This window comes from Heloderma suspectum, chromosome 1, assembly GCF_057233095.1.
Source record: "Heloderma suspectum isolate Gila_16-S chromosome 1, 16-S_ref, whole genome shotgun sequence".
In the NCBI taxonomy this organism is placed as follows: domain Eukaryota; kingdom Metazoa; phylum Chordata; class Lepidosauria; order Squamata; family Helodermatidae; genus Heloderma; species Heloderma suspectum.
In genome coordinates this window covers 178945006-178971192 of record NC_139458.1, presented here as the reverse complement: position 1 = coordinate 178971192, position 26187 = coordinate 178945006, and the positions used below count along the sequence as shown (strand labels likewise).

The window sequence follows — 26187 nt, the reverse complement described above, 5'->3', positions numbered from 1 at the left end:
AGAAAGTACAGAGAAAATGAAACAGAGTTAAAGAAAAAATCTAAGATTGTATAATCAGTATTCCACTACGTGGTGCCCTTCAAATATTTTGAGCCACAACTCCCAGCACTCCTAACTCTTGGCCATACTGACTGGGCCACATGGGAGTTGAAGACATCCGGATGGCACCGGGCTGGGGAAAGCTGGATAAAGAATCCTATATATTGGACAGTAATTTATCGGTTAGTTCTAAAAATACTAATGTCCACCATTTATCATTTTTTCAACAATACAGATTTTTATTGTAAAGCTGTGAAAATTGACAATCGTCTGCACCAAAGCCTATTACCAAATATCAAACATGCAGTACAGTGTTGCATTTGCCCAGTAGGAAGTCTATTACTAGTAGTACATCCATAATTATTGTGAATATGTGGGAAGGAAAAGAGTGGGGGTCTGTATACTCTAAGAATCTGGCAGGCAGGGGGGATAATGCATCTTCCTGAACTCTGCACACACAGATGCACTGCACCTCTCAGTGGAGGCTGGATCATCCAGTACCAGGGTCAGGAGGGGAAGTGCTACAATCATGTTCAAAAGTAGCACTTTTAAAATGAGAGCAAATGGCACCCAATTACTAGTATAGGAGAAAGAGTGTAGTTGGAGACACCATTCTGATCGGGGCTAGGTAAGACTACCACGTAGCACACCACGTTTTGATGGGGAGGGGGAGAGGTTTTCCACCTTTCTCCAAACTCCTGTGGCTTGAAGTTGAGTTTATTTTACCTCACATAATTCACTGAGAACTGAAGCCACACCTAGGTGCAAAGACCCATCCTTGGAGGGAGGGGATACATGCACATACCCTGCATGACTCACACAGTCTAACGCTAGGTAAAAACTGAACTTATTCCTTCCCATAGAGTGTAACTTTTGCTTAGAAATGTTTTATTTACAAAATGCATATTCCCACCCTTCCACTGCAGTCATCACTAAGGATGGGGGGAATGGTTTAACTGAATGAATTCTTGTGTGCAAGGTGTGTCCTAGCATGACTGAGAGTGAAGGAGACAGTAGTGTGCAACTACTACTTCATAATGGGTTCATTAAAAAGAAATGAGTTTTCTTTAATGCCATTTCCTAGAAACTTGCACTAGAAAAGTAAATGATCTAAGGGGACGCAAGAAGATGGAGCCATTCATGACTAATTTATATTCATTTCATTAACTACTAAAATTATCCAATTAAGACTGCATAAGAAGTCTGCTGATCAAAAGGAGGATCTTAATAGGAGCAACTGAAGTTGCAGAGTATTCATTACTAAACAAGTTTAAGCAGTACTTATTCAAGTGGCAGTGAAATATGCAATCTTAGCCACGCTATTCATTCCCAGCTGTAGCACTGACTGGGAGGAGGTGTAACTCACATTACTTTTGCTTCTGTAATGAAACTGTTTCATTCCCAACAAAACCCTTCAGTAACTACTACTCCTCTTGCATGAACTCACAGGGAAGGTGCAATATCCAGTGTCCCCTGGGCTGCCATTCACCAGTTGTTGCTGTTTGGGGACATTAACAAGGTGTTTGGGGAACTCTGGCCTACTACATGTCTGCTAGACCTTTGCGCCTCTTGGCTTCTTACATCTACCATAAGAGAACTGACTGGATGATAAATTTGGGGGATGATAAATGCCTCATTGCAAAGTAGTCCCAACCAAAGTAAAAGACAGGTTGTAAGGCCACTCACAGAGAAAGCCTCCCTGGGACCTGAGAACTGCAACAACTATCAGCCAGTTGTAAATATCCCCTTCTTGGGCAAGGTGCTTGAATGGATGGCTGCTGGATAAAACCAATTATCTCAATCCATTTCAGTATGTGTTTAGCCATATTGACAAAACTGCCTTGATTGCCCTAATGGAAGGATGGGCGACTTGTGACCTTTCGTCCTACAGCCCTAGACAGCACAGCCAATTATGAGGAATCATGGGAGTTGTAGACCAAAACACTGGAGGGCCACAAGTTGCCCACCCCTACCTTCATGCATAGCCTATGCCAAAAAAGACAGAGAAGTACAATCCTGTTGATTCTCATGGATCTCTCAGAGACTTCCATAGTATCATTCTGGATAGGTTCTCAGATTTGGGTGCTAGAGACACGGTATATCAGTGAATTCATTCCTACTTGAAGAGCCAGTCCCAGAAGGTGCAGCTAGAGGGCCTCTATTCAACGGCACTTATTCTACAGGGTTCCATCTTGTCCTCCATGCTATTCAATATCTACATAATGCTACTGGGTGAGGTGTCGGTATGCTGATGCCACCATTACATTTGTACCCCACTTATCCCTCCAAAAAGAAAACCCCAAGTGACATCCAGCTCCATTTGTTTTACATCCAAGAAAGGTGCGATGGTGAAGTTACTGAACCTGGTGTCTGGGAACAGTAATGGACTAGATGAGGGCCAGTGTATGGAAGCTCAAGTCAAACAAGACAGAGGTTCTGTGAGTGGGTGGTTCATTTGCCCAAGAAGCGGCTGTTCCCTCTGATCTAGATGGGGTTGCACTCCTCCCAAATGATCAAATTCTCAATTTAAGGGTGCTCATAGATTCAGCATTGGCGTTGGAAGCCCAAGTGGCATTGGTAACAGAGAGCATTTCACTAGTTTAAGCTGGTGCATCAGCTGTGGCGTCTTCTGGACAGAGATAGTCTCTACTCTTGACTATCTATGTTCTGGTACTGCAATGCATTCCATGTGAAGCTTCTTTTGAAGACAGCTGAGAAACTGAGTTCACAAGACAGATGCTAACTGGGACCAGGTTTTGGAACATATCTTGGCTATGTTGAACAACTTCACTGGCTCCCAGTCCATTTTCAAGGTCTACGAATATCCTCCAGGTGCCCCTGCCATCTGAGATAAGGCAGGTGGGGATGGGGGAAGAAATCTTTTCAGTTTTGGTACCCAGTCTCTGGAATACTTTCCCCAGGAAGACTCACTTGGCACCTACATTAAAGTCATTTCTGCACCATTTTTATTCTCCCAAGCTTTTTAGAGCTTTAGATTTTTCAAAACTTTTAAAGCCATCAATTAGATACTGATCTATATTTCTGCCTGCTTTTTTCCACAAGCCCACCAGTTTAGACCAGAACTCTGGTGTGACCAATAATGCTAACAAGTTGTCACTCCGAACTAAAATGGATTCCACTTGTCCAACAACTTATTTCCCAGTTGCCTAAGAGTCATATTTTTTTTTCTATTTTTTGCACCGCGTATGGTAGTTCTACTTTCAACAGAATCTTTACTGAATTGACTTCAGTACTGTTTTGGCCACGCAACTGCACAGCCAGCATTCTAATATATAAAAGCTCCCAATTAATAGCAGAACAGGAGACTAGTGCATGTTCTTGTAAGATACTACCATTTTTTAACAGCACGAATATTAATATTATTTACTTATTTGAAAACCTTACAATAGCTTCTGGGTACAAGAAGAGGTCTGTCGTTCATACAGTGCAAAAAATAAGAGATGCATCATAAGAAAACATTCAGGACTTCAGAGGTGTGCCTAGGCATCTTCTCAGGATCAGATCTTAAATATGTTCAACAGATTAGTTCTAGTTCTTGGTGCGCGCAAACTTTATTTTTTTCATGCAAGCAAATCACCTCATTTCTTCCTGCATTTTGAAGATTGCTAACCTACAGGGACTAGAGAAAAGCAACAGAGAAAAGAAGAAGTGGCAAACACTAGATTTGCCAAGGCAGAAAAAGGAATAAATGGAGTACCAAAAAATTGTTTCAGCATTTATGCCCCAAAGCCTTTCTATGATCATGCACCAATTCTGCCCTTTTTAAAAAAAGTATATTGTTCAGAGTTACCGATCTACAGGACTGACCTAATAACTGTGCCTCATGCTAAATGTTAAGCAAGTGACAGTATTTGGTCTTCATGACAAGCATTACATGCCTAAATTTACACTCCTATAAAACCCAATAGCTGTTCTCCCAAGGAAGAATCCCACTGGACACCTCAGAGTGAACTAAGGAAATTCCATATCAATAAGTAAGTGATCCAAGGTAGTGGGATAAATAGAGGGACTATATTTAGTTATGCCAATTCCTAATTAAGCTCAAATGGGAGAATCATAAGGGAAACAAAAAGAAGATAAAAATTATTCTCCATCTTCTGTATAACCAAGTTGTCATGGAGTGTTCAGATGACAAATTCAGCAGCTGACGGTAGATGGAGCATGTACTATTACCAAATATAAATTTACCTGGCATCCAGATTCCGGTCTCAATGAAGTCTCTCTCATATGATATGAATCAGTTAAACTGGTTCCTCCACTTCCAGTGCTTGTCCTAGCACTCCGAGAACTGGGTGGCTGTACAGATACTCGTCGTGGAATTCTTGACGGCTTTGATTCCATTTTCTTTGTACTGTGAAACAAATATTCAGGTTTCCCAATTAGATAACAGAGTGTGCACTTAGTAGCAATATAACAATGGAAGTTATGGTTTTAGTGTTCATATGATTTGCAATAGTAATCTTTGCCCCAGTGTTCATACACCAACCCGAGGACCAACATATTAAGGTTAAATTGAAGTCACAAAATAAGGCTATGTCAGTCAAGATGTAGACATCAGAAACATGAAAATAAACTGCAGCCTGTTAATCATGCTGTCCTTCATTAACTTTGGTGATGATTATGTATATTGCCTTCATATAGTTCCATAGCAATAAAAACAGAAGATATAGGATTGTCTAGAACACTTTCTGGCCATCTTTGAAGAGAGAGTGCTCCAACATGATGAAATTTCACACAACATAAGCAGCAGTTTGGGGCTGGAAGGGGCAGAATTCAATTCGCAGATTTTCACAGATAAGTTCTCCTCAAAATAGATTTAAAAGTTCTTGGTCATCAAACATATTTACATCAGTGTCACTAAAATGGTGGCATTCACCCTAAGTTCCCCTTTCCTATTTTTTTTTTTATTTTCTATAAAAGAAGGAACATTTTATCAGGCAGGCTCTTCTGATTTGAACACATTGAGTTTGGTGAATAACCAGTTCCTTCCTTTTTCTAGCCTCAGCATCTTCCTCATTCTTGCTTTTCATCTATGTTAAGAATCCGCATTTAGATAACCTTCCACTGCAAAGGTGAAGGCATAATGTACAGTTTCGTTAAACCATAGTTTATTACTATAGTTTATGGAGGCTGAGCCATAGGATCAGGTGTTCCATTCCCTTAACATCCCAAAACTGCTTCTGTCTCACATAGGAGATAAAATGGCCAATCCAGCTTAGAAGGGGATGGTGGAAAGGGCAAGGAGGGTGTTGCTATGCCAGAAAAAATGTATTGTACTCAAAGTTTCACATTCAAAATAGTTCAGGCAATCTCCTGCCTCTGTTAGAAGTTTTGAGTTCATTTTGTGCTGAGTTCATTTTGTAAACTTATCTGCTATTCTGCACACTGCATTTAATTCTTAAAGATGCTTGTTTTCTCTTAAAGTCTGCTACTGCACAAGCCATGTTTTAAACTTTTTTGTTCCTATCTTAACTCTGAACAGAGAGAGCTTGCTATGTCTCTTTTAGTGCTGCCATTGAAAAAAGTTTCCATGCCTTTGGACTTTTTGTTGTGCGTGCCCTGCCAATGATATCCACCTGCTAATGATATCTACGTACCAAAGGTGAGGAATTATAACCCTACAGATGTTTTGGCCTACAACTCTCTCCATTCCTCACCATTGGCTATGCTGACTAACGCTGATGGGAGCTGTACACCAAAACATCTGGAGGCCACAAGTGGCCCACCCCTAACCTACAACATTACAGAACTGAGTGGCTCAATTCAAGAATAATACAACATCTACCCATTTCACCAAGGTTAGTAGCAGAGTATGTTAGGGATTGAACTACTTTTCCAAGTTCATGGAGGGAGCGATCCTATGCCCCCACACACAGATCCTTTGTAGGGGCAGAGGATAGTTCAGTTTCCTGGCTCCAGCCTCCGAGCCAGGAAACTGCACTCCCCTCCCCCTCCCGGCACTGACTACCTTTCTGTGCTCGGAAAACAGAGAGCAGAGATGGGGGAAAGGGGGTATTCCCAGGGACAGCGGGAGGAGACTGGGGCAGCTATGATACGATGTATTCTATGGCAGCCCCAGGCTCTCCCCCCCATCTAAGGCACTGCCACTAGGTGGGAGAAATCGCCCATCTGGCAGAAATGCAGGGTGACTGAAGTGTGGAGGTGAAGATTTCCTCCACAGTTCTCCCACCCTGCATTGGATACTTGGCAGCCTCCAAGTTGGAGGCTATTGGGAATCCACATAGGATTGCACTCCACGTCTACTTTAAATGCTTTGTTTAAAAGTCCAGTGTCCTTGATTTGCTATTTGTATTATCACTTGCACTGATTAAACAAATGCTATCATTTAATCATCCCTTAAACCAAACTGATTATCACTGATAGAGATACAATTAACACTAAAAAAAACCCACACCTTGTTCTACAAGAACAGTCTTGCTGGATCAGCTCAAGACCCATCTTGCCCAGCAATATAAGAATATTCATACAGGGCATATTGGTGATGCTGTCCCACTTGTCCCCAACATCCAGTACTTGGGAGTATACCACTTCTCTGCTGAAGAGTCCATTTTGCTATCATAGCCAAGTCACTGATAAACGTATCCTCCACGAAGTTCATCTCATTGTTTTTTCCAATCTAAGCTAGCCCTGACAGCTAATACAGATCCCTGAGGGACTCTAGTGTTTATTTCCATCTCTTATTAAAACTGTCCTTCTATTCTTGTCTCTGCTTACTCTTTTTAACTTTTATCCATCTGTTGTCTCAATCCGTGATTGCTAAAGTTTTCTTAAGAACCTCTGATGAGAGACTTTGACAGAGCTCACACCTATCAGATTACCCTGTCTTCATGTTTTCCTGATCAAAATATAGATTCTGTGCTACTGCCATCCTAAAGAATTCCAAGAAGAGCTTATTCCTCTGACTGAATAAATGCAAGAGAAATATCGATATTTTGAATGGCACTTGATCATAACAATATATTTTAATGGAGTTTCCAAATAAGTGTTCATCTGAATTATAAGAGCTACACAATACTGAAAATTGTACAAGTTCTTTTTTTTACTTTTGGAATATATTAAAAAAAAGTGAGAAAGAGATCCATTTGAATCATGGTCTGTTTGGAGAAAGTGTCGTGTACAGGGAAATTACCAAATGTCAGCTTAAAAGAAAATCTTGCCAACCTTGGACGCATATCTACACAGTGAAGTGGAGGTCTAAAACAATGGGATCTCAGCAGCCTGCAGTATCAAAGTCTCATTAGAAAGGTTTTTCAAAATCCAATTCAACACTGATTTATTAAAGAGAAATGGGAAACAAGGCTGAGTTGCTGTTGCTTCATTTCCACACAGTTGTGGAAGTTCTAAATATCAAACCAAACGTTACCTCAGCAGAATGATGTGTAAGATTTGTGTTTCGACCAAAGTTGGAGAGGGCCATTTTAAGTGCAGTATGGGCAGGACCCGAATCCTCCATCCACACTTTCCCTGGAAAACTGCTTTGCCCCACTGTTTTCCTCCCACTAGGCTCCAAGAGTGGAAGCAGCACCCACTGGGGAAAAAACAAGTAGGGAGAAATAGTTTTGAAGGAAAGAGCTATTTACTTCTCTCTTCTCCCCTCACCCTTTATATAAATTAAACACAGCACAAGTTGGGTCAGGCTGCCATAACGTTTAGTTTAGTCCTAGCCAAGACTAAACTGAGGGTGAAGAAAACTTAAGCTTTCTTCACTAAACAAAATTATATATCCAACTGAAGAGGCCAACCTCCTTCTCTGCTCATAATGGCAGGAAAAGGAGATAAGTATATTTGAAGCTGGTACAGTAACACAGCAGCAAATAGGAGGAGCTAATCTACAAGGAGGCTGCCATCCGTGAAGGCTGCAAAAAGTTTTCTAACTTCTTCCTTTGAAGCATTTGTTTCCAAAGAGCGGTTGCAACACTGAACGATAGCAAGGATTTGGGCCTAATTGCAACACACATTACCCAGTACCGAAAAAATCTAAATGAGCAGTGTTCTTCCTTAGAGAAAAATTTATACATCTGCTTGCTCCCTACTAATGCACTTTTGCCATTATCTCATCCAGAGATGAAGGGGCAATCTTGGGAAGGTCTTCACTAGAATGACTGCAAATATTATTTTATGGAGGAGAGCTAACAGTCATGAATCCACCTATCGTGTTCAAAGTATTCCAACAGCTGTGCCAACAGAAGTTTAACTATATGGCTGGGCAAACATTTAGAAGTACCAGGATAATGAAAACACTTTAGTTTAGCCACTGCACACATATAAGGCAACATGATTCTTATCTTTCCCATGGCAAATTCTAACATACCCATTTACCACAATTGTCTTTACTTGTTAACACACTTAATGAGAGCAGTCCTTGAAAGTAAAGTAATTTCTTACAGATTAGAATTAGCCATTTACCAGTAGGATAGCAGCCTTTTCATTTCTAAGAAGAAAAATGCTACTCCAAACTTCAGTTACGATCCAGGGTGTGCTAAAGAACTATATTCCCAGTCCCCCTTCTAAAATGAGCCAGAGATTTTAAACAGAGGGGTAGAGATAATCAGTGGTACATGGCACAACTACATTAAACACAGGGGTTGGAACCAGAGTTGTTATTCTGGCAGTGAGAGCATCCCATTTCAGAGCAGACAGAGCAGAGCCTTCTTGTATCAACTGGCAGTGAGAGCATCCCATTTCAGAGCAGACTACAGCCAGAGCTTTCTTGTATCAACTCAAGCCACCTTAAACACAATACTTTTCAATGGAGACAAGTCACATGCTCAGTTGTGAGCAACTGGTCATCAACTGAACACATCCAAGAACAGCAATCCTGTGAGGTGCTGAGTGAGCCAATAGGCTTTTACCCCCTTAAACAAGAACAGCCAGTCAGTGAGGGTGTGGGTGCAAAATTCAAATTAGGTTAACAAAGTGAGAAAGACAAAGTAGAGCAAAGAGATTTTCTATTTCTTCCAAGTGGAACAATCTTCTAAGATTTCCATTCGCTTGTGACAAAAAACAAGCAGCTCCAGAATGTGTGTCAAGTGGCCCCTAAGGACAGAACATAGTTGAGGAGGAGGAAGAAAACAATACTCTAAAGGATGGATCAATCAAAGCATGTCTCAGAGCATGTAACTGATATAAGTAATCGACAATATACACTGTCAAGAGCCCATGAGATGCAATGAACACAGTAGCCTTCTTTTGCTGCCCTCCAGATGTTTCTGGATTACAACTCCCAGCATCCGACCACTGGCCATGCTAATTGGGGATGATGGGAGTTAAAGTCCACAACACCTGGAGGGCACCAGGTTGGGGAAGGCTGGGATATAGCAGTGGATTCAAGCCAGGGAACTGGGGTTCCAATTCCAACTCAGCCATGCAGCTTACCGGGTGGGCTAAACACTCTTTCTCAAGCTAACCTAGGTAAGGAGAATAGCTCAGTGGTAGAGCACCTGCTTTGCATGCAGAAGGTTCCAGGTTCAATCCACAGCATCTCCAGGTAGGTAGGGTTGGGAAAACTTCTGTTTGAAACCCTGGTGAGCTGCTGCCAATCAGTGCTGACAATACTGGGTTAGATAGACCCATGGTCTGACTCAGTATAAGGCAACTTCCTATGTTCCTAACCTACCTCACAGGGTTGTCACGTGGCCAAAATGGGGTACACCGCCAGGTAGACTCCTTGGATTTTTTTTTATTTTTTTTAAGGGCGATAAAAACAAGGCCCAAAACAAAAGATCGAAGAAAAAGAGGGGGTGGAGTGATAGAAGCGGCTGCATTTTTTTCTCGCATTCTTTTAGGGCGCGTTTAAGGGTGAAGCGAGATTTCTAGTTCACCTCCTCGACTAAGTACATAAAAGGTGGTGAGGATGCCCGTGAGATTTTTTTTTACATATGTGGCGCCAGACTGCTGGGCAGGGAGGTGTTTGCAGAGTCAGGTCTGTTCCTCCGAGCCTTGCAAGGGGAAAGGAAACTGGGCCAAGGGCTTCAGCTCGCTCGCTCGCTCTCACACACACACACACACACACAAGATGGAGACTCCAGCTTCAAAACTGTGACACTTGCCTCCAGCACCAACAGCCGCCCCAAAGCAGCGCCCCCACCGCCTCTACCGCCCCTCGCACGCCTCTGCCCGCTCGCCTCTCCCCACACAACACAACACACGAGCCACACAACCTGCTCGCCGCGCCGCCGGTCGGTCGGCCGCCTCTACCGCTCTCCGTTCCTGCTTCCCCCCCAGTTGCTGGCTGCGCTGACAATGGCGGCCGCCCCGCGCGGAAGCAATGGGCGGGGCGGGAGCCGCCCCAGCGCCGCCTGCCAATCACCGCGGAGCCAACGGACCCGACTCGCCACGAGCGGCTTCGCCCTAACCAGCTCTCGCGAGAGCAGCGATTACCCGTCCCGGACCTTACTCAGCGTCCATCTGATGGCGTCGCTCTGCCAAATCCTCGCCCGGAGGCTGTCGGGAAAGCGGAAGAGTAAAGGACCGACTGATGGCGTTCCCGCTCTCGCCCTTGGTGCTTCTGGCGGGTGACGGACGTCACTTGCTGGCATGACGTGGCTAACTCGAAGTGTGCCTGGGATCGTAGCCTTGATGTTCTAATCTACAAGAAGGGAGAGAGGTGCCCCTGACGTCTGTTGCGCAGGCTTGTGGAGAGGCAGCTTGCAAAAACTCAGAGCGCGCGCACCACGAGGAACAGCATACCAGGATTGCACGTAAGAGGCTGGAATCCAGGGAGAAATTAGCGAAGTTCTGATTTAATGCCTCTGTTGGCTCTATAATAGCAAACCAGATTCACTTCCCTCTCTCAGTTAATGTCATGCTGTTTAGGGCTGGCGTCCTGTGCCCACTTTCTAGGGTGCAACGGAGTGCGACTTTATTTCGGAGTGACCAGACGTTGGACGGTAGGGGGGGGAAGTGATTTTTGAGATTGGATACATTAATTTTCCAGTCGGGTCGATACAGTAATGCTTCCCCAACCTGATGCCCTCCGTACGTGTTAGACTACAACTCCCACTCGTGGCTGGCTGGGAGTTGTAGTCACATCTGGAGCACACCATATTGGGGAAGGCGCACTAATGTGATGGCTATATATTTATTAAAAAGGGGAGGGCAAGAGAAATTAAGAATCAAGTATTTTCTGGTCTAAGGATGCATACTTAGCACAAGTATGCATCGATAGGTATTTTATTTATTTACAACATTTGTATATCAGTCCACATCTAAACAGATTCCAGAACAGTGAACAAGAGATAAAATGAACAAAAGATATGAATGAAATATGATATTAAAATGAATCTCTAAAAGCCAGTGTGGTGTAGTGGTTAGAGTGTTGGACAGGGCACCAGGAGATCTCGGTTCTACTACCCACTCAGCCGTGGAAGCTTACTGGATGACCTTGGGCCAGTCACAGACTCTCAGCCCAACCTACCTCACAGGGTTGTTGTTGTGAGGATAAAATAGAGAGGAGGAGGATTATGTATGCCACCTTGGGTTCCTTGGAGGGAAAAAGGCAGGATATAATGCAATAAATAAATAATAAAACAGTGCCAGTAAAACCAAGGCTGGTTAACCAAGGAAGGCTTCCTGGAAAAGAGCTGTTTTCAGGAGGTGCTGAAAACAACCCAGTGTTGGTGCCCGCCTGACCTCCAGAGGCAGGAAGTTCCATAGGAAGGGAGCCACCACACTGAAGGCTGTTCTCTATGGAACCACCAGGAGCATGCCATCTGATGACCTCAGTGATCGGGCAGGTTGGTAAGGGAGAAGGCACTCTCTCAGGTATCCTGGTCCCAAGTTGTTTAGGACTTTGTACTACTACCAAAACCTTAAACTTGGCCTAGTAACAAATAGGCAGCCAGTGCAGATCCTTCAGCAAAGGAGTTGCATGCTGAAAAGGGGCAGCTCCCGGTAGCAGCCAAGCTGCTGCATTCTGCACTAGCTCCAGCTTCCGGACCAGACTCAAGGGCAGCCCCAAATAGAGTGCATTGCAGAAATCCAGGTTTGAGGTTACTAGCGCTTGTACCACTGTGGCCAAGCTACCCCTATCCAGGAGCGGCTGTAGCTGGCAAATCAGCCAAAGCTGGTAAAGGGCACTCCAAGTCACCATGGCTACTCGGCCCTCCAGCAACAGTGATGGATCTAGGAATATCCCCAGACTACCAATCTGATCGTTCAGAGGGAGTGCAACCCCACCCAGAACAGGTAATGAGCCTATCTCTCAAGACTCGGGAAACACCAACAGGGCTTCCATCTTGCCAGGATTCCATTTCAGTTTATTGGCCCTCATCCAGCCTATTACTGCATCTAGGCACTGATCCAGGACTTGCACAGCCTCACCTTATTCAGATGTCACAGGGAGATAGAGCTGTGTGTCATCAGCATACTGAGAGCATCTCTACACCAGCCTAAAATCTTGTATTTAAAATTGGACTTTCTGCTTCCATTTTAAATGCAGGATCACAACGGACTCCCTTTACACATGCTCCCCTTTCCCCCTCCTTCTCCCCTTTCCATATGTTTGATTGATCTCACTCCTCTTCTTGTGGCTTTTCATTTTCCACTGAGGGAACTCAAGGCAGAACACAAGCTGGATAATTTGATAACTCATCATTTCTGATCTATTTAAAAATGGAATAAAGGTCATTTAGTGCAGGAGACGCCCTGGAGGTTGATGATGTCATCTAAAGGGCCCACAAATTTCCGTGATTGAGCAATCTCAGTAGCAGGATAAAAGCTCCCCTGTGAAGAAGCCCTGATACCACTGGGCTCCAAATCCCCTAATGACCACTCCCAGTGGCTTCATATATATGTTAAACAACATTGGGGACAGGATAGTACCCTGAAGAACCCCATAGCTCAATTGCCAAGGGGCCAAGGAATGGTCACCCAATGTTACTCCCTGAAATTGACCTTGCAGGTAAGACCAGAACCACTGTATTACAGTGCCTCCAATGCTCGTCCCACGGAGTTGATCCAAGAGGATACCATGGTCGACAGTATCAAAAGCCAATGAGAGATCGAGAATTAACAGCGTTGCACTCCCCCTGTCCCTCTCTCAATAAAGGTCATCCATCAGGGCGACCAAGGCTGATTCAGTCCCGTAACCAGGTCAAAACCCAGATGTATCAATGAGCACAAATTAGTTTTCCACAATCTTTTCACAAGCTACTGTAGTCGTAACGTAAAGACAGCTTGCCTGTACTGAAATTCGTCTATAACTAAAATGTCTTCTTTGCTCATGGCCAACTGGGCTATTTCTGCATTCTTCTGAATTAGGCTGCTGAAATGAAGAAAGCTTGCGGCAAAGTCAGGAGTGGATTTTCATATCAGGTGACTGTGAGCCCTGTTCTAGTAGTGAAAACGTATTCATGGGCTCAGAAGCACCTGTTACTTAAGCCTAAATTTATGTCTGCTCCCCTAAGATACTATGTTGCACCTGCCTCCAGCTGGTGAACAATTGGGTTCTAGAAAAAAAAAGAGAAAGAGCTATTAAGTAGATCCTGCCAGCCTGAAGCCTATCAACCACCATTCAAGGGTGCAAACTCAATTTATACAGGGCAATATAGATGGCTGCACACCCTAGATTATGCCTTAGAATCTTCAACAATGCACTGATGTGGAGTGGTTCCTCAGCATGCAAGTCAAAATGGAATGGGTTCCCTAAAGGTGGAAAGTCACTGGTCTTGGATCCTGAGTTCCCTTTCTGATAAGTAGCAGTAGCTCACCTTCTCATATAGGTCATCGGAGATGGAAGTAAAAGATCTGGTCTTATATTCTAAAAATACTCCTTGACTACAGATAAGGTCTTTTCAGATATAGTGCTAAATTACAGTTTAGCTTTAAGTGAACAAGCCTAAGGTGTGCACGTTTCACTCTCCCCCAGGGCATTATGGTTGGGCACCTGCCAAGGGCCCACACCCTAGTAGGGGCCCACGTGCTTGTTCACCTTCCTCTCATTCTGGCCCATTGAGCTGGCACTGCTCTCCCTGTCTGATGCAGCCATAAAGTGAAGAGCAGAAGCTTCTGCTTTTAAACTAACCAAAACTCCTTGTTGCATCCAAAACTCCTTGTTGATTAGTTTAAACAATCCAGGGTTAAACCATGGTGTGAGTGATCCTGGTTTGTTCAATTACCAGAGATAGATTGGGTTGGATCCAGATAACCCCCTGCAAACAGAGAGGAAACAGTTTCCTCTCCCGGCTCTTCACCCTCCAGAACCCCCCCACCCCACACACACGCGCACACACACACACACACACACACACACACAAACGCTCCCTTGAGGGTTGAGGGACCCTGCTGAGTGGAGTCAGCTGTGGTGCAGGAGGCTGAGGGGAAACGAGAAGAAGCACCTTTTGCTCAACTCAGTTGCAATCTCAGCTCACTTTGACTTTCTCAGTTTGGAAAACCTGCTCCACAAATAACATGAAATAGACCTTTCCATTTAGATTTCCTAGCTAATGTGACACCCTTATTCCCTAATCCTGTTCCCACCAAATGCTGTTTTTCCAGTCCTGAGTTCCCTTAACAATGGGCATTCTGACAATCTCTCTAATAAAGACCACACAGGATGCAAGATTAAGAGCATTATATCACAGCAGTTTATGTTTGACACTGATCCCTCAATGTCTTTGGGATACTGGTTAGGTAACTTTCAGAGTCCACCCAATTAGATCATCAACCACCTGCTTTTTAGCCTGCCAACATTGTAGCCTAATATTAAGCACCAGGATTCAGGACAAGCATAACAACCGTAAAGAATCACGTTGCATCAACTCACCTTATGATATGGTAACATTACAGCATGCAACTATTGGATTGGCTGGGACTTAAAATTCAGATAGATTTAAAATTCAAATAAGCCCTAAGTATAGCACAAGAAAGAAATAATTATCCTAAATTATTATTTAGGACAATCACTTATTTCTTACACCATACTTAGGGGCTGTTTGAATTTTAAATCCATTTGAATTTTAAGTCCCAGCCAACCAGAGCTGTGGGGAATGCTGTTGCTTGTAAGTAGGTAGATGCCAACTCAAGATTCCTTCCTTGACATCCCATTCCTTGGAGGTTTTCATCATATTTATTATGATCTATCAGCTATGGCTAACTCATAGACTACTGACTCCACTGCTGAGCTTTTAACAAAAGCTTTGCCCACAGAACTTTAACAGATACATCACCAAATGAAGAAGAGCTTCATTGCTAAATTTCATTGGGTGGGATCCAGGCTTACTCGTGCTTAGAGTAGACCCACTGAAATCAATTATACAAAAACAAGGTCGAAGTGCCAGGCCTTTTTTGTATTAGCAGGGATAGTGATATCATCTACCACTCCCCTCAGGTTTCCCTGTTCCCTCTCAATTCAGCTGCCCAACTCACAGTAACGGGGGTGGGGGGGTGGGATGGATTTTCCCACAAACAATATATTGTTGATGTAATGTAGAGATATAAATATGTATTTATTTTATTAGCAATATTTATAGTCTGCTTCTCATTTGAAGCAAACTGCTTAAATATGGTTCATTGTAACTGCCTGCATTTTTAGACTCTCCTTGGTGGTGTGGCTTTGGGAACAGTCCTGATGAGCGCCTGTACTTCAAAATGACCACTACCCCACTGAGGACTAGTAAAGATTGCTGATGGTGGTATGAAAATTGTTAAGAGTATTTTCACAACAAATGGAAAGCTGAATCTTGGTATACATGCAGTAAAAGACACCATTCTTAGGCAAGGTGTTCAAGCGTGTCAGCATTTTCCAAAGTCAAATAAATATGACAAATCCTTATTCATGTTTCAAAATGCTAAACCACGCTAAACCAAAAGTGTAACTCACTGAAGGCAAAGTTAATGTTGGCATATATTTCAGTTTTAGATAAAGTGCTAGAGTGCTCTATATCCCACATATTGCTGAATTCACTTAGGTACAGTTTCTCATATCTCAGAAACTCAAGTCATACTTTCATGGGCGGATCATTCCTATACTCCAATTATGCTGGGGGTGGAGGGAAAGATACACTTCCGTTATGCCAGTAGAACGGCTGCTGTATCCTATATGCACTCAGCGCAGGAGGAGAGAGGAAGACATACCACTTGGAAAGTCTCTGAACTACAGATGCACCCTCATAGAAACACTGCCAGAGCGGGGGCTGTACCAATGAAGCTCATAGGAACTCAGGTCAATGGGATCACGCCCTCAGCACACCTCCCAGTATCACAACACAAATTATTATGTCACAGCACTCCCCGCTCCAGCAGCCCCAGCTGCACAGGCAGCAGTGCCAATCCTGAGGCAGGGATTTGAGACCCCTTACGCTGCTCAAAAACACATTTTTGGAGCACAACACATAAAGGGAAAGAAAGACACACCACATGGCACCCATATAGCTCCCTGGGCAAGAGGCCTGCAAAGAGCAGATACAGGCCTCCTGGGACAAGGGTTCAAGGCCCACTGAGAATGGGAAAGACCCTTTGCGAAGCAGCCAAAGGGAGGGGCCAGGACATGCAACTAGGGCCGACACAGACACGCACGGACAGCAGCAACCTCCAGCTGCTCAGTTCTATAATGCAGAGAGTTAGGAAGCAGAAGATTGGAGCTTGAGTCCCACCAGGGGAGAGGGAGGAGGAACATGCCCCTCCTCAGCCACTGCATGCCCCAGCAAAAACAGTCATGACACAGGCAAAAGAGAGGGAGGTCGCAGCATTTGAACCTACACTAAAAACACCGCAGAGGAGTTCCCTACCCACTCAGCTACAGCAGCAGATAGGCATCAGACACATCACCCGGCATTTGTCTTTTCCCTACTGCAACCCAAAGACCCAGTCTTAGATGCCAGGAGCAACAAAACTGGTTTGTTTTAAAAAGGAAGAAAAAATATTCCATGAAGCATACTTTTTCAGCATCTAGCAGGATTAAGTATTACCATTTGCCTATCCTTTTTATCAAACCATCTTATTTGTTTGTTTTCACCACTTAGCCCATTCAACATAGTCATTTGGGCAGTTTACAGAACTTAAAATTATAAAACACAAAACAAACAAACAAAAAACTAAATATCAAGTAGATTAAAAACCCACCACAGTACGAACTAAATAGATAAAAATAAAACCAGCAACAAATATCTTAATCCCAACTGGCCTTTCTCGTTGGTAACATCTGGGAAAACTAGATTGTGGATCTAGAAATTAATATTTTAAAAACACGTTTAATCATTCACTTAGTTTGGAACAGAAGTAAAGTAATTAGGAGCTTTCTACATACAGCTCCCCCAACGTATGCATTATCTTCTCATTTACAATAGCAGAAGGATGTGGTTCTCGTAATTTTGCGTCACTCACTGTCAACATGTTCAGGTCAAGGATTGATTTTAGTTAGAAGAACAGACATTTACACAATCATTGACACTGCTCAGACTGTCAGCTGTGCATATGCCCAGTAACTCCAACATTGTCAATCCCTTACTTTGTGTACAGTTCACACTCTGAGACTTCCCTGTGATTTTATAGGCTTCCTTTAAGCAATTGCTCCTTTTAGGGTGCAATCCTATGCAGATAGGCGGCCACCTCTGAACTCGGAGGCGACTGCCTATCCAATGCAGGGTAGGACAAGCACGGAGGGGATCGTTCCCTCCGTGCTTCTCCTGCCCTGCATTTTCAGCTAGACAGCTGATTGCAGCTGTCTAGCCGCAGGACAGCGGAGCAGGGGAGGAGGCTGCCAGACAACACATTGACTGTGTCGTACCGGCATTTCCGCCCTCCCCGCCTTGGAATGCCCCCCAGAATGCCCCATTTCGGCCGCTCTGCATTCCTCTTGTGAGTGTGGAGCATGGGGCTTTTCTGTGCTGCCTGTGAGGCAGCGCAGAAGGGGGGGAAGGTCAGTTCTCCAGGAACCGACCTCGGAGCGCCAACCTTCCCCCATGGGAACAGCCCCATGCTCCGCACTTGGAAGAGGAGTGCAGAGCAGCCAAAATGGGGCATTCTGGGAGTGTTCTGGAACAGAAAGGTGGAAATGCTGGTATGACACATCCTATGTGTCGTCCAGCAGCCTCCTTCCCTGCTCTGCCTTCCCGCGCCTAGACTGCTGAAATCAGGTGTCTAACTGCGAATGCAGGGTGGCTGAAGCATGGAGAGGATGATCCCCTCCATGCTTCTTCTGCCCTGTATTGGATAGGCGGTCACCTTCCAGTTCGGAGGCAGCCACTTATCCCCATAGAGTTGCACCTTAAATGCCCTTAAATCACTGTTACCTCAATTACTAGTCAGAGATAAGAATGGGGTTTTCCTGCACTGTGCTGAAGAAAAGTAGCCCTTCTTGGGAAATCCCAGCTCTTATCTCCAGTCAGTGGCCAGAGTTAAGAGCAGGAGTTTTCCTCACAGACTTGGAAGTAGAAGGGGTGGGGCTTGCGGAAGAACTCACGGGCCGGATGAGGAACCCGTGTGGGCCAAAGGTTCCCCATCCTGTGGGCCAGAAGTTCTCCATCCCAGACTTTGACAGTGCCTGGCCCTCTTTGATCTCTGAGCGTCTAACCTTTGGCCTGAGTGCTCCCTTACACATTAAAGGAAACCTCTTCCTGCTAGCGATCAAACCACAGAACCGAAGCACCTTAGATCCTATGGTCTGCCTACATCTCCTCATGTTTCTTCTCTACTGTAGCAGGATGTTGATCAGGAGAGCTGTCAGTTTAAATAAACTCATGAAAACGAAAGGTGTGGTATTAATAATAAAAAATAATAATTCCTATTATATGATTTGGTGTGGATAATCTCAGTTGCTTGGCATTCCCGAGCAACCATCCCGCTGATGAACGCAGATGCAGAACACAGAACTGCTTCGCTATTCTCATTCCTTGCTGCACAACGAGCTTTTAACAGCTGAGTTTGCATTAATGGGGGAATTCCAGTTCTGGAAACAGTGGGGCCAGCAGAACTGAAACAGTTGCAGCAGTTTTAATTGAAGGCAGTCAATTAAATATCAAGGAGGGCATTCAATACAGCAAGGATTTATTTAGTGGCACTTGCATATTTGCTGAACCCCGCCCCCTTTTTTAAAGAGAAGCGTACATTACTGTTGTTAGATATTAAAATGCTGGGTCACATTTTAATTTAGATTTTAATTTAGATTTTTTTAAAAACTGTGTTAATTAAATGGCATTTTGTTCTTATATTTTGCTTGTGCAAAACATAAAAGTATGACTATGCAACTACTTTGCAAATTGGCTCAGTACCAGCAAAGGATTCCTTCAGCCATTAGCCCGCACAACTTGTGATCCATCCAGCTAAATGCAACCAACCAACCCTCTATGGCAGGGTGGGCAGACTTTGGGCTTGTGGTATCTACTTTGTTTTTTACTAGAACCCCAAAATACACTAATCAGAGGCCAGGTGCAAAATATAAACTTACACCTGAGTTATTATAGAATGGGGATTCTAATATAAAACTCTCAAAGTGGCCCCCAGAGGTGCAGAAAACCTGGTCAAAAGGCAAACCAATTAATAATCCTATTTTACAGGTGAGGAGTACTGAGGCAGAGGACAGCCATGGCAGAGTTTGTTTGGTTATTTATTTTTACTTACATTTTATTTGCTATTATTAAACTAATCGGAGCCAGAAATTCTTTGTCAATCTAATGCAAATCATCCATAGATCTACCAGTAGATCCTGATCCACCTTCTGCATGCACCTGATCTATGACAACCGGCAAGGACCTTGATGTTTTTTGCTGCCAGCCTGAGGCTGAAGTGCATGGCAAGTGAGTTGTGGGGCTTGGTGGCTCATAAGATGTGCCTGCCTGCATTGGCCCTGAAAATTCTACTCAGCAGCCTTTAATTCTTTCTCTTACCAGGAGCATGCTCAGAGGGCCGCCTAATTAAGCTCCAGTAGATATGAAGGCTTTGATGGATCTCCCCCAGGAAGGGGGTCACACTCAGAGCAAGAATGTTTTTCAGCAATTAAAGCAAATTGAGGTGAATGAGTCATAGCTGCCTTTAGTTTAGGGCTAGGGTGGTAGGTGATAACCTCCCAGATAGAGTCCGGAATACAGAATGTAAAATGAGCTGTGAATATTGAGCAAGTGGCTGGATTAGTACCACTACCTTACATATCCAACAGGGAGAAAGAACCTTTGCAGCCTTTCTTCATAGTCAACAACCCTGGGCTCTAACTCCTAGAACCAAGAATGCCATGCCAGAAAGCAGTATCAAAAACCATGATGAAATGTCAGTACCACTGTGGAATGAGCTTCCCAAGGGGGCTCACCTGGCGCTTACATTATGCTCTTTCTGGAGCCAGGTGAAGACCTTATTTCCCCAGGCATTTTACTCTTTCAGTTTCTGTTGTTTTAAATCTGTATTTTAAAACTTTGCATTGCTGCCAGGTTTTATTTTGGTTTTTACTTTTATTTTATACTGTAGTTTTACACTTGTTAACTTTTATATTGTATTGCATTGTATTTTATGGTTTTAATTGTTGTGAACCACCCAGAGAGCTTCAGCTATTGGGCGGTATAGAAATATAATAAATAAATATCAGCATGTAGTAATCATACTAAACATTTGTTTAGTACTTTCAAGTATACAAAGCATTTCACATCCATTATCTATTTATAATCCTTGCAACAACCCTGTAAGGTAACAATTTGCAGAGGAGGAGCCATATTAATCTGTTGCACCAAAAACAATTAAGAGCCTTGTGACCCTTAAAGATTACACTAGAGTACACTTCATGAGATGCATGAGTGTTATGCGCAGTTGGAAAGTACACACAAACTCACAGCGGTGTAGAGGAGAAAAAATTGTCAAAGGTGGGGTTAGGTGGCACTGAAATACAGACATACAATGAATTCACGATGAAGTGCGGAACAGAATTGTACCATTCCCACTGGCTCCCACACAGACCTTTATTTACATATTCATGATCTGCAAAGGATCTCTGTATGTGCATACAGCTAAAATTAAACACCACCAAACTTTCCTCTTCCTCCACCAACTCTATTTCCAGGCATCCAGTCGAACTCTGAGGGAATTCCTTTTGGCATAACTGGCCTGTCTCTAACCTTTAAATGAGGGGTGGGCAAGTTGTGGCCCTCCAGATGTTTTGGCCTACAACTCCCATCATGCTTAGCCAACATAGCTATGGCATGATGGGAGTTGTAGGCCCAAAAAATCTGAAAGGCTACACGTGGTCCACCCCTGCCCCAAATGCTGCCTCCCAGCCCAATATTTACTTCATGTCCCTGAATTTGGGCTGCGGAAAAAACATGGCTTAACCGACTGGGTTTCTATCATGACAGCTGAACTGACAGCTATTACTCTGGCATTAGAATTGGTTAGGGATGTCAGATCAGAGTGGGCAATTATTCTGTCTGATTCTTTGTCAAGTTTGTTGACAATCCAGCAAGGAGGTATCTGTTAGTGTCTGTTAGTAAATGAGATACGGCTTCTAAATTTTGAACTGTATCTTATGGGCCTTAGAACTGGGTTTATCTGGTTCCCTGCTCACTGGACATTAGTGGTGATGTAAGGAAGCACTGGGACGTAATTGATATCCGACTTCCTTTGTCACCATCAGAGGTTAAAAGCTGAATTTGGCGTGAAATCAAACTGGACTGGCAGAAATGGTAGGAGAGTGGGCTTGTTGATAATTTTTTCTTTCTGTCCAGCCCTGGATGATTTTAGGATTTTTGAACAATGTGGTCAAATTCAGCAGGTTGCTGTGTTCTGGGTCTTGAATTGAGATTGCACTTTACGAAGCAATCTATTTGTTTTGGGAAGATCTGATTCTGCTCTCTGTGAGGTTTGTGGACTGGATGAAACAATAAATGATTTTCTCTGGGATTGTCTGTTATAAAGAACATGACAGGGCTTTCTTTTTAATGAGCGCAAGAGCTTGAGGGTTGAAGGTTTTTCATGGGGTCCATTCTCTGAATTAAGAATCTTAGCAGTGCAGTCCTCAAATTGCTACAAAGTTTTGTTAAAGTTACTGGCATCTATTCCCATTTGTATGAATTAGTTGTTGGGGCTTTCCACATTTTCCCAGTAGGTAGTGGTCATGGGGCCTGTTTGGCCTTGATCCACCATTAAACCCCAATAGAAGAAGAATACCTATTTCCTGTTTCCTCCTCAGCCAACACTCACTTCCTGTTTCCTCCCCAGCTCTCTTGTAGCTACTATCTCCTGCAAGATTAGGAAATATGTGTCCATCACCTGGCAATGGGTCCTGCATTTTTCTCCACATCTTGGCTTTGGGGACACCCCTGCACAAATATCCTCCTTTTTTACATTTTAATCTTGAATATATCCAGATATGGGCCTTTAAATCTATGCTCTTCCACCACAGGTGCCAGAGAATATCTTGGCCCCTTGTATGATGCTCAGTACAATCCTCCATGTTGAAGAGAACTATCTAAGAGACTCTTTGTAGAGTGAATGAGGAAGGGCATCATTCCCATTTTATTCTCATAGGAGTAGGGTGGTCAGATCCTTGAGCACTGACAGATATTTGCAACATTAAACTAGCATGCTAAGTGGTTAGGAGAGAGTTTATAGATACACAAAGCAGCTCTTCAGAGAATGGAGACAGGGATGACTTTTAAGATCTACTGAAGGCACCAGTTGTCTTTGACATTTACATATAAATGACATTCTGCTAGATCTCTTAAAATCTTATGAATTACCAGTAAATCTACCAAATTTCTGAAACTTGCCAACTAAAAATAAAATTATCATCCTATTGTGCCTCTTTTTGTTTACCTCATTGTTCTGAAGTATCAAACACTTTTAGGATATGTTGGTCATACACAATTCTCACTTTTATCCAGAACCTGAAGTTCTTATAACCTACAAGTGATTTCAGTTTATTAGTTTAAAAATCATAATTTGCTGCTTATATTCATAGCCATCTTTTTTCTCTGTTCCTTAAAATGTGGTGTTGTTTAGCGTTATTGCAATTTCTTGTTTTCAGCCATAATAAGGTATACGATTGGACACAAGCTGTGTAAAAAAGAAATTAATGTAGCCAATTATTCTTTAGATGCTTTAGGACAGATTAAAATAAATTGACTATCCCAGCTATAGATAATCGGAGTGTGTGTGTGTGTGTGTATGAAGTGTTTTTAAAGTGTTTAAAAATTATTCTAGTTGCTATGAATGGAGCATAAATATTGCTGGCATTCCAACTGCTGATTTTATCTTTACTGGGAAGAAAGACAACAGAAGGAAAATATACAACAGACTACTAGCATTTGTACTCGCCCATTAAAAGATCTGAAAGAGAAAAAAGAACTTCAATAGAATAAAGCTAGAGATGCTGTAACACTTTACTCCTAAAACAACCAAATGTGGGAGAAAAAGCTTACAATGAGAGCGCTGCTCAGACTCTGAATAGCAGCTTCTAGGGGCCTATTTAGTAGACTTTTGTGTGATTGCTATGCTGAGAAAATGTGGAATTTAAGCTGTTGTTAAATGCAGATAAAGGTCAGAGAGCAGGATCTCCACAAACCATCATTTGCAATATTTTTTTTTACTTCCTTTATCCACAGAAGGAATTCACCATGCCAAAGCTAGGCAGGACTCATGCAAAATAACGTATTCCTGGCAACCATGAGGTATTTACTGCTATTAACAAAGACCAGCATATAAATGCATTTGAATCTCAAACACAGGCTACTGTTAGAAAGGAGTTCCAGAAGGTATTCGCTTTTTGTCCACTTGCTGTTGGGTTAGAATGATATAATCGATTTTTATTTAGAAATGTAACGCATCACTGCTGCTGCTGCAGCAGTGGCTTTTTTTTCTTCTTTTTCTGTGCACAATCTAAATATTGTTAGCTTAATACCACTTGGAAGTTACTAATATTGGTGTGAACTCTATTGTGCCGCCATGCATGTTAATCGAACATGTTTCAGTTCTCAAAATTAATTTATGTATTTCATCTTTAAATCTTTGCACAAATAAAGCAGGCTTAGTGCTACTTCATTGCTTTCAATATTAGCATTACTTCAAATTCATATTTATAAGATTATATTAAAAGTGGATATATTTAATTGCATTTATATTTAACTACATTTTCCATGAAATTTATTTAGACTTAGGAAAAGCTTAACAGGAATTATAGACATTATTCTCTTGTTTCTCTCTTTTCCAAATGTAGCTACTCATATCCTAACCACACTCTAGTCCTCACTGGAAAAATCTACTCTTGATATATTGCTGGTTGCCGAGATAGTGGAACTGCTCTAGAAACATTTACTCAAGTTAGTAAACCATACCTAATGGATTAGTTTATTGGATTTCTAGAGTCCGATTTCAACCCATATTTAGCATTTCTCTGCTCATTCCTAAATTTATATAAATTGACATGTAGGCTGTGCCTTTCAGCATTAATCTGTCTTTCAAAAATAGAAGTTAGGTGGAAGATGATGACAAAGCTCTGATTATGTTCAGCCAAACCTATATCCTGTTTTACTTAGTAATTCAATACCTTCATCCATGTGATGAATGTTGATATTGCCAGTAAACCTGTGTGTGTGTATGTGTGTTATATCCACAGCCTGGCCTTTTATATGCATCAGAGATTGTATATAATATTATGTTAATGTACTGGTAGTGGCCACAATCCAGTGCAGTTATACCCATAAGTATCAATAAAATCACTGGAGCCTAAGCTTGTCTCTGTTGAATTATAGCCAATATGTGGGTCTATATTTATTCAACAACTTACTGAACATCTTACTTTCATGAGCCTGCTTAATTTTTTTCAAAATCATTATCTAAATTTGCTGAACACAAACTTGTATCAAACTAGTAAAAATTACAAGCATAACTGAGTTCTAAGAACTGGAAGTTTCTTGTTCAAATCTCAATCCATCACAAACTCAGAACTTGTGAGTTCAGTCAGTCGCTGCCCCTGTCTGTAATATGGGGACAATAATACTGTCATGCTTTACAGGAACGTTGTTAGGATTATTGAGATAATCTATGTGACGTGCTTTTAGAAAAAAGCATTATATCAATACTTTAAGGATGATCCAGTCAGTCCTCTACATGCATCATTAGGTCCATGTAGCACTCACAAAAGTGCTTATCTCTTTGCATGGAACAGATCCAACAGGGAAGGGAGTTTAGTACCACGGCACATGAGAGGGAGGATGTGGCAGGATGGATGGATCATTCCTTAAATATTAGCACTCTCATAATAATGAGCTCCAAATTGTACAGTGTCATATGTTTTATTGGGTTTGGTGGGTGTATGAACCTTTAAAACAATAGTAGTACATGTGTATTATTCATCAGATTCCCCAAAGTATTTGATCATGTGTCTCATCATAAATATCTGTAGACACTTGAAATAGATTTTAGATTGTTAAATGCTCAGATCTTTTACAGCAGCTTTCTTCCCCCATTTACTGTGGGAGTACTTTAGAGTGCTCAACTTTTTTAAATGCATGAATTAAAATACAAAGTGACAGTGGAATTATTACTTTTCATAATTAACTGAAGTGTTTTTCTACTTGGAAAATATTAAATACTAAATACCATGTGTGTTGTTCTTTTGTCTGTGGCGAGCTGGGAAACAGCCTTTTCAAAGTTCATGCATAAAACTTCCAAAGCTTCTTAGATCTCATTAGCATACATTTTAACATATGCATGATACAAAGAAAAAAATGTAGCTAATGATATTGCACTCTCTTGCAGGCTTTGTAGACTAGCATTTATTCACAGAAAGGCATACTACATCGGATTAACATGCAATTGTGATGGTAATTTGAATCAATTATTTTAAAGATAAAGATACATAAAAAGAACTCAAACTCTACATACAGAGACACATACACACAAATACACTACATTTATCCTTCTGCTCAATCACAGATGTGTTTGTAGTTTGCTAAGCCATTTCTGTTTAGAAGATTATAATATGTTTCGTTGGATCCCTGTGCAATATAAAGATAAAGATAAGTAGTAGAACTCATAAGCATGCTACACTTATCCTTTTACCTAGCAGTAATGTGTTTGTGATTACTAACCCATTTCTACTTAGCACTAGAATTCTGATTCGTTATACTGGATCCTGTTGCAATACAGTTGTGACAGATTAAACTTACTTTGCAAAAATAATAAGGGACA

At 42.3% G+C, this 26187-nt stretch overlaps 1 protein-coding gene and 1 long non-coding RNA gene across 24 annotated transcripts in view; one reads left to right on the top strand and one right to left on the bottom strand.

Moving 5' to 3' along the window:
• MARCHF7 (membrane associated ring-CH-type finger 7) overlaps positions 1-10347 on the bottom strand; it is a 33562-nt gene extending 23215 nt beyond the window's left edge. For 16 of the 22 annotated variants that reach the window (XR_014784525.1, XR_014784524.1, XR_014784526.1 and 13 more), the window contains exons 1-2: positions 10242-10347; positions 4249-4411 (exon numbers count right to left, since the gene is read on the bottom strand). Coding sequence is in view for 17 of the 22 variants with exons in the window: in XM_084811371.1 (XP_084667497.1) it covers positions 4249-4401 (153 nt within the window). In the remaining 5 variants the exon portion in view is untranslated. Of the gene's footprint in view, positions 1-4248; positions 4412-7444; positions 8973-10241 lie in introns of those variants that run through there. The other 6 variants (XR_014784527.1, XM_084811379.1, XM_084811395.1 and 3 more) reach the window with 2 other exon arrangements.
• A 121-nt stretch (positions 10348-10468) lies between these two features.
• Positions 10469-25595, top strand: LOC146358445 (uncharacterized). 2 transcript variants are annotated; one of them, XR_014784536.1, is made up of 5 exons: positions 10520-10781; positions 19709-19814; positions 19908-20028; positions 23601-23666; positions 24212-25595. It is a non-coding gene; the product is annotated as an uncharacterized LOC146358445 (long non-coding RNA). The 2 variants fall into 2 exon arrangements; XR_014784534.1 differs by lacking the exons at positions 19709-19814; positions 19908-20028 and having other exon boundaries at positions 10469-10781; positions 24212-24722.
• Positions 25596-26187: the final 592 nt, after the last annotated feature.